At 36.5% G+C, this 14,381-nt stretch overlaps 1 protein-coding gene across 2 annotated transcripts in view; it reads right to left on the bottom strand.

Annotated features, from left to right (window-relative positions):
* The window catches only part of ME2 (malic enzyme 2), a 52,092-nt gene that overhangs the window by 4,333 nt on the left and 33,378 nt on the right, over nt 1-14,381 (bottom strand). The window contains exons 12-14 of one of the 2 annotated variants that reach the window (XM_008069390.1): nt 9,759-9,861; nt 3,382-3,452; nt 2,904-3,002 (exon numbers count right to left, since the gene is read on the bottom strand). In XM_008069390.1, coding sequence (XP_008067581.1) covers nt 2,904-3,002; nt 3,382-3,452; nt 9,759-9,861 — 273 coding nt within the window. The remainder of the gene's footprint in view (nt 1-2,903; nt 3,003-3,381; nt 3,453-9,758; nt 9,862-14,381) is intronic. The other variant, XM_021717885.1, reaches the window with a different exon arrangement.

Consider the following 14,381-nt stretch of genomic DNA (forward strand, 5'->3'; position numbering starts at 1 on the left):
GCGGGTTCGAGACCTGCCTGGGCAGCAAGACCTCATCTCTACAATAAATCAAAACATCAGGCGGGCGTGGTAGCGCGCGCCTGTAATTCCGGTTACTCGGAAGGCTGAGGCAGAAGGATCTCCGGAGCCTAGCAGGTCGAGGCTGCAGTGGCCGGGAGCAGTCACTGTACTCCAGTCTGGGCGACAGAGTGAGACTCCAACTCAAAAAAAACAAAAAAACAAAAAACTGGTTATCAAGTAATTTATAAAAATTAATACCTTTCCTACATATTAGAAATGATCAGTAAGAAAATATATGTAAAGAAAAACTATTATTGTATAGAATAACAAAATTTTTAAATACTTGGGGGGCTGGGTGTGGTGGTTCACACCTGTAATCCCCGGAGTTCAAGACCAGCCTGGGCAACACAGTGAGACCCTCATTACTACAAAATATGAATTAATAATAATAAATAAAATAGTCAGATGAAGAAAACAAGATTATATTGACTTTTTTTTTTTGAGTCAGAGTCTCACTCTGTCGCCAGCTGGAGTGCAGAGGCATGCTCATGGTCACCGCAGCCTCGACCTGCGGGGCTCAGGTCATCCTTCTGCCTCAGCCTTCCAAGTAGCTGGAACTACAGGTGCATGCTACCAGGCCCGGCTCATTTTTTGATTTATTGTAGAGATCAGGTCTCGCCAAGTTGCCCAGGCTGGTCTTGAACCTGTGGGTTCAGGCAGTCCTCTTACCTCGGCCTCCCAAAGTACTGGGATTACAGGCTTAAGTCACCATGCCTGGCCTATGTTGACTTTTTTTTTTTTTAAAAGAACTTAAGTGGAGAAAGATACTACTGAAAGATTCAATTTCAACAATGTAATTTACAGGTGTAATAATTTTATACAAAGTTCCAGATTTTTTTAAATTTAAAAAGCAGACACAAAAACTTGTCCAAATGAACAATAGTTCAGAACAGACAAGATGCTGAAAAAGCATAATGATGGGAACTATAAGGTACCAAACGTTAACACACATTGTACACATTACAGTAATTAAAAGAGTGCCAAATAGTAAACAAAAATGATCAGCAATAGACATCAATAACAGATTCAATTCCCAATTAACTGGAAACAACAGATATGAGTCAATAAATGGTGCTGGGGCAATTGGTTAACTACTCAAAAAAAAAAAAAAATTTCCCTGTCTCACATCACATCAATAAATTTTTAAAAAATCTCAGAGGGGCCGGGCTTGGTGGCTCAGCCTGTAATCCTGCGCTTTGGGAGGCCGAGGTGAGTGAATTGCCTGAGCCCGAGGGTTCGAGACCTGCCCAGGCAACTTGGCGAGACCTGATTTCTACAATAAATCAAAAATTAGCCGGGCGTGGTAGCACGCGCCTATAGTTCCAGCTACTTGGAAGGCTGAGGTGGATCACCAGAGCCCAGCAGGTCGAGGCTGCAGTGGCCGGAAGCAGCCACTGCACTTGTCTGAGTGACAGAGTGAGACTCCAACTCAAAAAAAAAAAAATCTCAGAGGGATTAAAAAGTTTTATATTAGAAAAAGCAAGCAGATATGTATGTTTTTGGAGTGAGAGAGGGCATTAATATTCATAAAAAGTAAGGAAAGAATCTAAAAACTAAAGAAAACAGATAATTGCATTAAAAACTTTTAAAAAGTGGCAGGTCAAATAATTCCATAATGTTAAAACAAATAAATAACAAATGAGAAAATACTTATACTACCAACAAAATGAAAGTTTACTACATGTAATATACAAACAGCCCTTACAAATTAATACTAGAAAGTAGAAAGATAAGTATCCTGATATAGAAATGAGTAAAGGTCATCGATGGACAGTTCATAGGAGAAGTAAAATTGTTGAATAAATATAAAAAAGTCGTCAATTTCACCAATAAATAAAACAAATGCTTTAAATAAAGATGAAGTAGAATTTTGATCTGCAAAATATGCAAGGTTAAAAGAGTTCTAAGTATCAGCAAAAGTGTGGGAAAAAAATACACTCATATCTAATTGGTGCAATATAAAATCGGTACTTTTTTCCTGAAGAGATTATTTGGCAATATGTACCAGAAGGCTTATGCATCTTAAAACCTTTTATTCTTATGATTACAATTTATCTCAAAGAAAAACCATCACAAATGAACATAAAGATTTATCTATAAGGATGTTCACTACAGTGTTATTTCTTTTTTTTGGCCGCTTCCGGCCACCGCAGCCTTGACCTGCTGGGCTCCAGTGATCCTTCCACCTCAGCCTTCCAAGTAGCCGGAATTACAGGTATGCGCTACCACACCCGGCTGATTTTTTGATTTATTGTAGAGATGAGGTCTCGCTGCCCAGGCAGGTCTTGAACCCGCGGGCTCAGGCAATCCACTCACCTCAGCCTCCCAAAGGCGCGGGATTACAGGCTGAGCCATCGAGCCCGGCTTACAGTGTTATTTCTAATAACACGAAACTAAAAACTTCAATGCCCCAAAACAGATAAATGATGAAACAAGTTATAATAACAAAGAAAACACCATGCAGCATTAATGATCACACATGAGAATAGCTGCTGACTTACATGGAAAAGACTTAAAATACGTTAACCGGAAAAAATGCAGTGAGGAGCCAATTATAAAAAGAGGCACAAGTGACTATGTGCATCAACATTTGTAGGTACGTTTTTTACAAAGCAAGAAGGCAAGACGGTAACAAACCCAACACAGGGATGTGTATCTGGTGGTAAGAACAAACCAGATACACAAAGAGATGTGATATATATCTGGTGGTAAGAACGTGTGTGAACTAAAATTTCTTCTTTGCACCCTTCTAAATGTCTCAAATTTATCTCTAATGAACTTGGAGTCCTTGGATAAAAAAGAGTCTTTAAAATTCATGTGAAGAGGTATACATTGTTACTTACTTTAATAGCAATGTTAATAGAAACTTCCTGAATATTAGCAAGTGGTGGGTAAAGTCTCCCTTGGGCGAGCTCTTTATCCGTCAGTTGGCTTGTCAGTGCCTGAAGTGAAAAACATAATTTTGTTTTTGTTTGTTTACATAACAGAATAAGCACCTAGTAAAATGAAAAATGCTGGGAAGGAGAATAACACAGGTCATATGATTCTCCTTATTTCTTGCAGAAATGCACTTACACCACTGCAGATATTAAAACTGCTCACCAAAATCACTAGATTTCAAGACTTAGTGACATATTCTACTTTATCAATTCAGGGCTTGGTATAATTACAACCGCTACTATGAAAAATAGACATGAGTATCTGTATTAATGTGAGTTCTTCAAACTTGTATGGCAAAGTCTAGAGCTCTCTGCTTTTAATTTTAAGATCCATTCATCTTTATAATTCATCCCTTATAAAGTAAACATTTAAAACATTTACCTTTGCAGCTTCTAGGAAAACATTGTCACTAATGTGCCGGGTGTTACAGAGAATAACAGCTAAAGCCACACCTAGAATATATTTTAAATAGTTTATTAGGCAAGTTCACTTTTTAATCTATGAAAAAAGCCAAATTCTTATATCAAGCAAATAAATGGTAACCCACCCCCAATCCCAAATAGCTATCCCCAAACAGAAAGCAGTCAAGGCAAATCAGAAATGAGTTAAACTCAAATCCAATCTTTTTTAAATATTGTATTTCTTACTCACTATAGAATTGGTTTTAGAACTATCACATTGCTTTTTTCCATTTACATTTTTAACCAAAATTATAAATGCAAACAATCCATTAGTGTCACAAAAATATCATTCCCAGCCCACCTGGAAACCCCACTTTTTGCCCTACAGAGGAAACTACTTTCCATTCTTCAGCTGATGGTTTTAATGTTTCTCTCTCTTACTCTTGAATAACTTGTATGTATTTCTTGTGCTTTTTGCATTTTAGAGCCCACTGACCCCTTCCTGTGGGAAATCAGTCTCTCTCCTTCCTATTCCCAGCCTTCTTGCTTCTTCCCAATATGGTTAGAGCATAATTTTGGTTCAGTCAACATTCAGTGTTTATATTGTTATTACTTCATAAATCCTATTCACAGCTGAGACACGCATCAGCATATATAACGATCACTTTTCCTATTCTGCAAGACCTGTTTTTCTTGAAGTTAGCAATTGTCCTTTCTCCTATTTCAGTATGTAACACTATTTCACCCTGAAACTCTCACCCAATTATCTCATCTTCTGTTTGAGTTACTTTATGTATTCTCTAAATGTCATGCTCTAGAGCAAATCTTTGCTGAAGCTCCAACCTAGTCTTCATTACAGATATGGGGTGGGGGGGACATCCTGGAACACTCCTTTGTCATCAGGGGGACTTTCTTTGCTTCTAAGAGAAGTCCATTTCCTAAATCCAACTTCCTCCAAGATTCTTATTACTCTCGTTTTGATAAAGTGGTTTGCTGAAAGACAGTGTATGAGATTTTTTTTGAAGTCTTGCATTTTTGAAAAATGTATTTGTTTCCTTCTTTTCCTTTATTTGACAGTCTGTCTTGGTTTAAATTCTAGTTTGGAAGAGTTTTCCTTCAGAATTGTGAGGTATCATTCCAATACCTTCTAGCTTCCAGTGTTGGTGAGAAGTCCAGTGTCACTCTGAGTTCAGAGCCTCTTTGGGTGACCATCTTTCTGTTTCCTCTCTGGAAGTATGTAGGATCATTAATTTTGTATCTAATGTCCTGCAGTTTCACAATACTGTGGCTTGATGTGCATGACTGTCACCCAGCATGTTTAGCACTCAGTGGGTAGGCTCTTCCTATCTCAAAACTGGAGTCTTTCAGTTTTGAGACGTGTTCGGAAAGTCTTTGATAATTTCCTTCCCTTCATTTTCCTATTCTTGTTCCCTGAAATTTCTATTTTCTGATACTGTACCTCCTGGACTAGCTCTCTCGTTTTCTTCTTTATTTTTCCACCTCTTATCCTTTGCTCTATTTTTAGGTGACTTCCTCGATTTTTTTCTTCTATTAAACTTTTCATTTTCAGGAGATTGTTTTGTTTTCTAAGCTTCCTCAACTTTTCCTTCTAATTCTTCTACTATCACACTTTTCATTTTCAAGAGTTCTTTTTGTTTTCTAATTTTGTTGAAAATAAAATACTGTCATGTTTTCAGGATATAGTATTTTATCTCTATGAGGATATTGATAAAATTTTTAACTTTCCTTCTCTTCACACAATCTCTGTTTTTTCCTATGATGCCCTTTTCTGGTTGCCTGCGTTGGTCTTTCTAATGAAAATCTTTCATGTAAGATACTTTCTTTAGATTCTAGCAATCTTTGAGCACTTCTCATATTTAAGGGTTAAGGAGTAAAAAAAAAGAAAAGAAATTACTGGTAGCTCTGAGCGTGGGGGTAGGGCTTACCCACTCTGAGCATCATCACAGGGACCCGGCTTGTGACCTTCCTGTTTTCTGGTACCTCTGTCCTCAGCGATGCCTGGCATCTCCCAACCTGAAATTCTGTTTCACTCTATTCAAAGAATATCCCAATGATCCTTGGCCAGAGTAAGGAAGGGTCGTCATCAGATTACCCAGGGTTAAGAAGAAGATCACAAGCGAATAGCTTCCTTATTTTAATCCAGCCTCTGGGTGTGTGTGTGTGTTAGAGCTTTTGGTCCATCTACATTTAATGTACTTAAAAGTCTGGGCAGATTTAGCCTGTACACTGTCTTCTTATATTTGTTTGGTTTATTCCTTTTCCTTTTCTTTCTTGCTTTTTGGAATTTTATCATTTTATTTATTTAGTTATTTAGAGCTGGAGTCTCATCTCACTCCGTCACCCAGGCTGGAGTGCAGTGGCACATCACAGCCACCCCACTTTCAATGTGCTGGGCTCCGGCAATCCTTTCACCTCAGCCTTCCAAGTAGCCGGAACTATAGGCGCGCTACCACATCTGGCTAATTTTTGACTTATGGTAGAGACGAGGTCTTGCCAAGTTGCCCGGGCTGGTCTCAAACCCGTGGGCTCAGGCAGTTTACTCTCCTCGGCCTCCCAAAGTGCTGGGATTACAGGCTGAGCCACCAAGTCCGGCCTATCATTTTATTTCATTTCCTAACATTACCTTACCAGGAAAGGGAAATTTTTCTGGTGTCCTTGTAGTTATACTAAAATTTATAACATGTGTCCTTAATTTACCAAAATCTCATATTAATTTTAAATTTACTTTCCTGTCAGACAATGCAAGTCCCTCATAACCGTTTAATGCTACTTAACTGAACTTTTATTGTTGTGCATTTTAATTCTGTCTCTATATTTTTTTCAAAATCATGTCATTTTTGTTTCAATCTGTATAAACAATCTTCACTTTGTTGCACCCACCCACGTATTCACAACTTTCTTTACAGGTATTCCATATTCATCTGAGTTTCTATCTGGAATTCTTTTTGCCTAAGGAACAAAACTCCCTTTTAACACAAGTCTGCAAGTGGTGAATTCTATTTTTTGTTTTTCTGAAAATGTCTTCATTTTGCCTGCTCTTTTGAAAGGTATTTTCACTGAATAATGAATTCTAGGTTGGCAAGTGTTTCCTATAAGCCACTTAAATTGATAATTCCAATGCCTTTTGGTATCTCACTGTGGTTGAAGGGTCAGCCGACTGTCTAATAGTTAGTCCTTTAAAGGAAATCTTTTTGCTCTGGCTGCCTTAATATTCCTCTTTTTGTTGTGATTCTGAAACCTCACAATGACATTCCTAGACTTGGACATGTGTCTACTTATCCCACGTGGGACAGAATCCCATCCTTGGCAGGTGCCAGGTTTGAACAAGGTACAACTCCCTCCTTCCCTCCATGAGAAGCACAGCTGTACCTCTCAGTCACTTTCTTTCTAGTCAGCATTTCCACTGTAAAACTGGCTTCAAATGTGGACTCACCTCTTTGAGCACTAGTTCCCTCCCTAATTTCCAACTAGAATTCATATATATATATATATATATATATTTTTTTTTTTTTTTTTTTTTTTTTTTTTTTTTTGAGTTGGACTCTCACTCTGTCACCCAGGCTGGAGTGCTGGAGTGCAGTGGCATGCTCACGGACACCGCAGCCTCAACCTTCCACCTCAAGTCTTCTGAGTAGCTGGAACTACAGGCATGCGCCACCATGTCTGGTTAATTTTTTGATTTATTGTAGAGATGAGGTCTCATCAAGTTGCCCCGGCTGGTCTCAAACTTGTAGGCTCTGCCAATCCTGTCACCTTGGTCTCTCAAAGTGCTGGGATTATACACATGAACCACTGCTCCTGGCCCCCAACATTTTGTTAGAGTCAATATCTTATAAGCTTTTTGACCCTTTTAAGGTTTTTTTTTTTTTTATTTCATCCAGTAGCTATGGTTGTTGAAGCAGGTCATTCAAACATTATCAGAGCCTTGCTTTTAGTTGCTTTTCAAACAGATTTTCAGTCAATCCTCCTGTTTTTAGGCTCATATTTTTCCTCTACTACCAGAACATTTTTAATGTCTATATTTATGGTACTGGTAACTGTTAATAATAAAATTAAGACTTTAAAGTGTTGTATAAAAGTAATCAACTGTCAAATTCTTTAGTAGTCAAATATGAGTGAACATGGCTTTGTTAAAATCAGCAGGAAACAATTGCCTTCCATGCCTTCATGCCACAGACATGCTGAACAGAACAAACTGATTCTAAACATTATCAAGTTCTAGAAAGAGATTAGGGATGATGGGATGGGACAGCCTCTCCTATAGACATTAGGCCCTTGAGACAAGCACAACAACACGAAGGAAAGAAATGAGGAAAGTGACTACACAGAAGGACTAGGCTCTCCACAGGCCACAAGAATGCCTTCTTTGTTCTGACAACAGTCACCACATGCTTGTCTGACGCCCGCCAGTGCAAGCTGTAAGTCTACTTGTCATGTACGAATTAGAGTCTGGAGTCAGCTACTCAGGGAAAGGCCCACAAGAAGAAAAAAGAAACAAGTCCAAAAAAAATTCACACCAAGTCACTATTTACTCAACACAGTCTTTCCTTGATAAATGGATAGCTGAGGATCATCAGAACTTTACGGAAAAACAGCACAAAGGAAGAAATATTTAAAAGAATCCTGATTATTCTCCAGAAAGTTGAAAGAATAGCTGTACGATTTTTAAAAATAGCTATTAAAAAAGACTAACTCTAGAATAAACAAAAGATATTGGGAATAAAAAATAAATTGGTGAATGACTGAACTAATGATAAATGACAGCAATCACTATTAATTTCCTTAGGTGTGATACCAAGAACTCTGGTTATTTTTTCAAAGATAAGGATACTTTATTTTTTTGGAAACACATGTTGAAGTAGTAAGGGACGAAATTATGTGATGTCTCTGATTTGCCTTAACATAACTCCATGAAGGCCAGGTGGGCAGAAGGGAGTATAGATTAAATAAGACTGGCTACATGTTGGTAGCTGCCGAGTGATGGAAGATTAGAATGTGAGACTTTATTCAATTATTCTACTTCTGCATATGTTTGAAATTTTCCATAATAAAAAGAAAAAAGGCTTGAGAAAAAACACACATATGTTCCAGTAACCTTTTAGAAATCTAAAGAGAAAATTTTAAAGATTTTTGAGGAAGAAAAAGCCAGTATATATAAGGGAATGAGAATCACTGAGATCAGACTTCTCATCAACAGTGGCCACTGAAAGTGAATGGGAGAATGCCTTCGATGGTCTGAGGAAAATGACTTGGCTCCACAAATCTTCACCCAGTCACACTATCAATAAATGAAGACATTTTTAGATATGTAAAAACTCAGAAAGTTTTCACCCATATTTTAGAAAAAAATTTAGACAAAGATGTATCTAGAAACACAAGACACAGAGAGTGGAATGGCACACGTTGGACAGAAAGAGAGCAAGCCGGGGTGCAAGAAGGTTTGCTGCAGAGTGAGCAAACCTGAGAAAGCTGGCAGGAAAGTAGAGGACTCATTATTCTTGATACTTGATTTTACTTCATGTGTCAAAAATTTAGTGGCATAGAACTGCATATTCTAGTATATTTATGAAATCACACTTCTGCTTAGATGGTTAATCATATTTGCATAATCACAGTTTTGAATATTCAGAATCAATCTGTAGACAAAGCACAGAAGATAACAAAACACAATGTAAATGTCAAAAAACCTCTCTACAATGTAGGGATGTTAATAACCAAAATTGAGAGATGGAGTAGCAAGAGATAAGAAAGATATACAGCAGATTTTTAAAATTTCTCACTGTGGCAAGCTAGTAAAAACTTCTAAGTTGCTAACAAAAACTCCTTACGTGAGTTATATAAAGTAACTACTTTAAAAAACTAAGAGTAGTAAGACAGAGCAATAGAGAGAGGCAGCTAGGTATTAGAAGGTATGTGTGCACTATTACTTATATTTCACAGTGGGATGTTCATATGTTCAGTTAAGCTGGAAGACTCAGCAAAGGGAGATAAGTAGGATGGTAAGCACCAGAAAAACTCAAAGTGAACCACACTTCTGAGAAGTGGGAAAACAAAGTACCAAGGAGAAACACAGAGGGTTAAATTACTTTATACCATTCTGTTTCTTTGCATTTGTATGAGCCATGTACTATGTTATTTATATAATAAAAACAAGCTTACTTACCAATATAAATAAGCAGATTTTCAGGGAAAACAGAGCAGGTTGAATTTGATGAATTCCTTGAGTCTCCCTGAATACACTGTACCAAAGTTATATAAATACTGTCGCTCATTTCAATCTTAACTTAAAAAGAAATGTAATTAACTACTGCTCTATAGCATAATGGTGGCATTTACCTGGGAAAATATATACATTGTTTCCTTGACCTGGTATAAAGACTCGCCCATCTCTGAGTTTCACGGGCTCAAATGGACTGCCACTGGCAAACAAACACCTTCCCTGTTGATAAAATGAAATAACCTCAATTTTGTTATTTTTTAATGTGGATGAGAAAATTGAGGTGGATTCATACAAAATCAAATCCTGTCGTAAAGTAAGTCAGTATATTAAATGAAAACAAGGTATAATTTGCTATATAGCACAATCCTTGCATTAAATTTCTTTTATTAGAATGAGATTTTATGCATAGTATACATTCAATAAATAAATAATAAAGGTTTAAATGTTCATTAATACATTTTTTAAAACCTGACACTTGTATTTCCTTAAAAAAATTTAAAATGTAGATGGCCAATAAATACCACCCCAAATAATAAAGATTGGTATAAACACCTGTGAATAAAGGGAAAAACACCTAAACAAACTGCTACCATTTACTGCAGATCTGCTGTTCTGAGTTTTGAACCTGGTGCGTTAACTCAGTTAAGTTAGCCCTCATGAAAACTTTGTAAGGTTATCATCATCTCCATTTCACTGATTTAAAAAAAATCAGAAATAGCAGACTTAAATATTTTCAAGTACCTTATAAAAAGTCACATATCAAAGGTGTGGGAGTTAAACCTGAATCCAGATGTTTTTGTAACCCCAAAGCCCAGGGTTTTTCAGTTATACTAGTAGGCAGTTTATAACCACCTTATCACTCCAGAAAAAATGTGCAAGCTGCCTTGTTAAAGAAAAATAAGTCTCCAAATTTGTCATATCCATCAGGTTTTAGTACTATGGTCTATCATGGCATATGATAAATGTTACTGGAACATTTAGTACTTCTAAGAGGATTAACTGCCCATGTAATTGACAAGTAACAGAAAGTTAATTTACAAACCAAAATCCTTTTAATGTATCATTTCCCCCTGAAAATTCTCCCTTCTTCCCACCCCTCAAGACCAAGACAAAGAATAAGAAGAAAACAACAGTGCTCAAACAGGATAACTTATCTTAAAGTACCTAAGGAATAACTAAAATAAATCATGTTTAAACAGTCACTTGGGTTAGGTTCAAAGAGGATTTACAGAAAACAGGATGGACGGACTGCCACGTTACTTGAGCATTTAATAGAGTTATTATAAGTGTTTAGACACTGCTTTGTCTTTTTTCCCCAGATCTAAAAATGTGTTTTATACCAATAATGATTATTCTTTGAGTATAGTAGACCCTTGGCATGAGTGGATTTTACACTCAAGAATTTGACTCTGGGCAACGTGAAGATCCACAGTGTACGTTAAGTATTACTTTTACATGATGTGCTTTCAGTTTCAAAATGATACAAGGGTTAAGTGTAGAAGCAAGTTAACTACACTAATGGTGTTACAGCTGACTATCTTTGACCTGCAATTCCATGTAGCTACATAGTTTTCTATTTATTCTACAGACAGCTATTATAATTCTCTACCTGTTCTAAACACAGTTCTACTTGTGACAAGAAAATTTGTTTGATGATTAAGGTTAGTTCATGGTTAATGTCATACATGCTATCATAATAATGATGTATGTAATATATTATTGTGGCATCACTAATTTTAATAGCCTTATAAAGTCGTGTATACAATTTACCTCTTCATGAGAAAATGTTATATCCTCATGAGATTAGTAAGATTAAAAAGACCTTCAGAATCTTAACATTGGCAAGATTTTGCAGCGGGGCACTTTCTCCAGGCTGCCTCCCACCCGCCCTCTCTTAATCTAGGCTTCAGCATGGCCAGATCTTAATGATCACAGAATATTTTTATTCAGCTGGCCTACTTGAGCAACTGGTCATTAAAATGAAGACTTTTTATTTTTTTAAAAGCATTTTTCCCACTGAGCAGCAGAGGGTGTTAGTGTAACATTAAGACATCTCTCCAATGAAAACAAAAGGAGACTAAAAATTTGAAAGGTGACTGCCACTACACAAAAATCTAGGCCATTATTTTATGAGACACTAAGAAAGAACTTATGTAAAATTAAACTATGACACAAAGTTTTCTTATTTTTTATAAAAGGCGGCACAATTTCAAAGCTATAACAAATGTGATAAACTTTGGATTTTAAAACTGATGAAATACAGTATATCAAATTAGTCTCCTTGGGGAATTTGTATTCTTCCAATAATGTATTTATACAACAATACTTATTTTAAAAATCTTAAATGATGGAGACTCTTCTAGTGATATACTACTGCTGCTCAAGACATTTCAATTTTTAATATTTGTAAACGCCAAAGTCCATGATACACTGGATATATTTACCAAATAGTCACTATGTAAGACTAAGACCCGTTTTGTGGGGGACAATAGCCATTAGTTTTAAGTAGGGAAGCAAGGTCAAGAAAATAGACAGTCAACCTAAAAGTAGTAAAATAAAAAGTATACTAAAGAGATTGATTTTTGTATGTCTGATGTTGATTTTAAAATAAAAGATTTCAATTATTATATCTACTGAAAACCAACAGTCTTGAGAATTTATTTTGACTAACATAGTGGCAATATAGAAACAGAAGGAATTTTGAGATAATATATGTATCAACATAAACTTTTTAACAAGAAAAAATGTCAAATATATCAAGAGCATGAATATCAACTTCAGGAAGTTCTGAAAGACAGTTTTACTCTGGCAATGATCTTCCAGGTTGTTTTATACTAATTTTCCTCTGGTTACAATAAGAGAAATCAGATAACATACATTTTACAAATTTTTGTAAGGAAGTAGAGAGCTGTCAAGATAATGAGGTCTGGTATTGGAAGAGGGAGGCTTTCAAGATGCAAAAGAAGAAAGCAAGATGCCTGAGTCCAGCATCTGCAGGTTTTCCCCTCAAGGGGACTGCTGGCTTCAAAGTCAAAAGCTGCGTCTGAGGCCCTGGACAGCAAAGCAATCAGGAGGTCTCATGGTGACAGAGAGAAAAACTGAAGTTCAGGGACGACTTAAGGGGACTGGTAAATACCTCAGGACTTTTTTTTTTTTTTTTTTTTTGAGTCAATGTCTTACTCTGCCCCCAAGGCTGGAAAGCAATGGCACAATCACAGCTCACCGCGGCCTATACCTCCTGGACTCAGGTCATCCTTCTGCCTCGGCATCCCAAAATAGACCAGGCCTCACACACACTGCATTCTGACTGGATCGTGGTGATCTGCTCCAGCCTGACGGCCACCAGAAGAAAAAGTAAAGCCCCTTTCTCCAAGGGACCTGTTCCTACAGTTCTTTATCTATGCTGTCCACTACTCGATAAAAAAGCAAAAAACAAAACAAAGCACAAATAAGGCTTACAAAAATAAACTGGCAGCCAAGAGGGAAAAAATTGGAGATAATAAAAACGGACTCACAGGACGCGAGATATTTGTTACTATCAGAAACTTTTGATTATAAGAAGTGTATTCAAGAAATTAAATGACAAGATAGAAAATTTCAGCAGAGAAGTGAAAGCTCTACAAAAGGATCAAATGAGTATTTAAAAATTATCGTTCAAAGAATGAGGTATAATAATACTGAGGTTATATTTTTAAAAGAATTCTTAACTTTGAGAGATACACTATAATATTTATAATAGTGATATGACATCTGCAATATCCTTCAAAGTGATCTGGGGTGGGTGGGATGTAGAAGAAGCAAGATTAGCAATGAGCTGACTTAGTTTTAAAGCGAAGTATTGGTACTTGGGAGTTTCTCAGACTGTTCTCTCTACTTTTGGATATGTCTGACATTTCCAAAATAAAAAATATTTTTAAAGGAGTGAAGACAAAAATTCATCGTAGGTTACTTATTCAAGGGTACAACCTAACGATTACAACTGCTGGACATCATTGTGAACAAGCCTTTAAAAATCCCTTCGCAGAGCCACTTAAAGACCACTTACAAGAACAATACAGAAAGTATGGTGATTACAACTACTTCCCTACAGAGTGGTAGGAAAAAAGCCAAATGTTCTAATGACATATAAGGAAGTACTTATAAATGAGATATAACCCAGTGGCAGTATCAAAAATACAAAAGCACCAAATCTCAAACAATTTGGCTGTAAATAAAGATGTGTTCCACACAGTTGTAAGGTGACTAAAAAATGGCTCTAGCCTAGTAAACACAAATATTGGTTGTGAAGATGCATTTGAAGAGAGTAAAAGGAACTTTTTCATAAAATGGGAGTGCAAAAAAGCATTATTTATTAATTTATTATTCCTACATTAAGTGTCACTAAATTAATAAGTTATTCTAATCAGAACCCAACAGAAATTCTACAAATAAAAAAATATGCAATAACTAAAATGAAAAACCTAAAAACAGATAAGCACAGCTGAAAAGAGAATCTGCAAAGTGGAAGAAAGTTCCAAATAAAATCACCAAACTAAAAAACAGAGCAAAAGGATGCTATACACAGAAAATAGTGTAAGAGATATATGAGATATGGTGAAAAAAGTCTGATTTGTGTGAGTAGAGTCCCATAAGAGGAGACAGAGAATGTGGCCAGAGCAGCACTGGCTGCTATTTTTTCAAAACAGAAAAACAAAAAACAGACATCAAGCAACAGATTCGGGAGCAGTATAATCCACGGG

This window comes from Carlito syrichta, unplaced genomic scaffold (genome assembly GCF_000164805.1).
Source record: "Carlito syrichta isolate Samal-C Ts95f unplaced genomic scaffold, Tarsius_syrichta-2.0.1 Scaffold110315, whole genome shotgun sequence".
Lineage (NCBI taxonomy): Eukaryota > Metazoa > Chordata > Mammalia > Primates > Tarsiidae > Carlito > Carlito syrichta.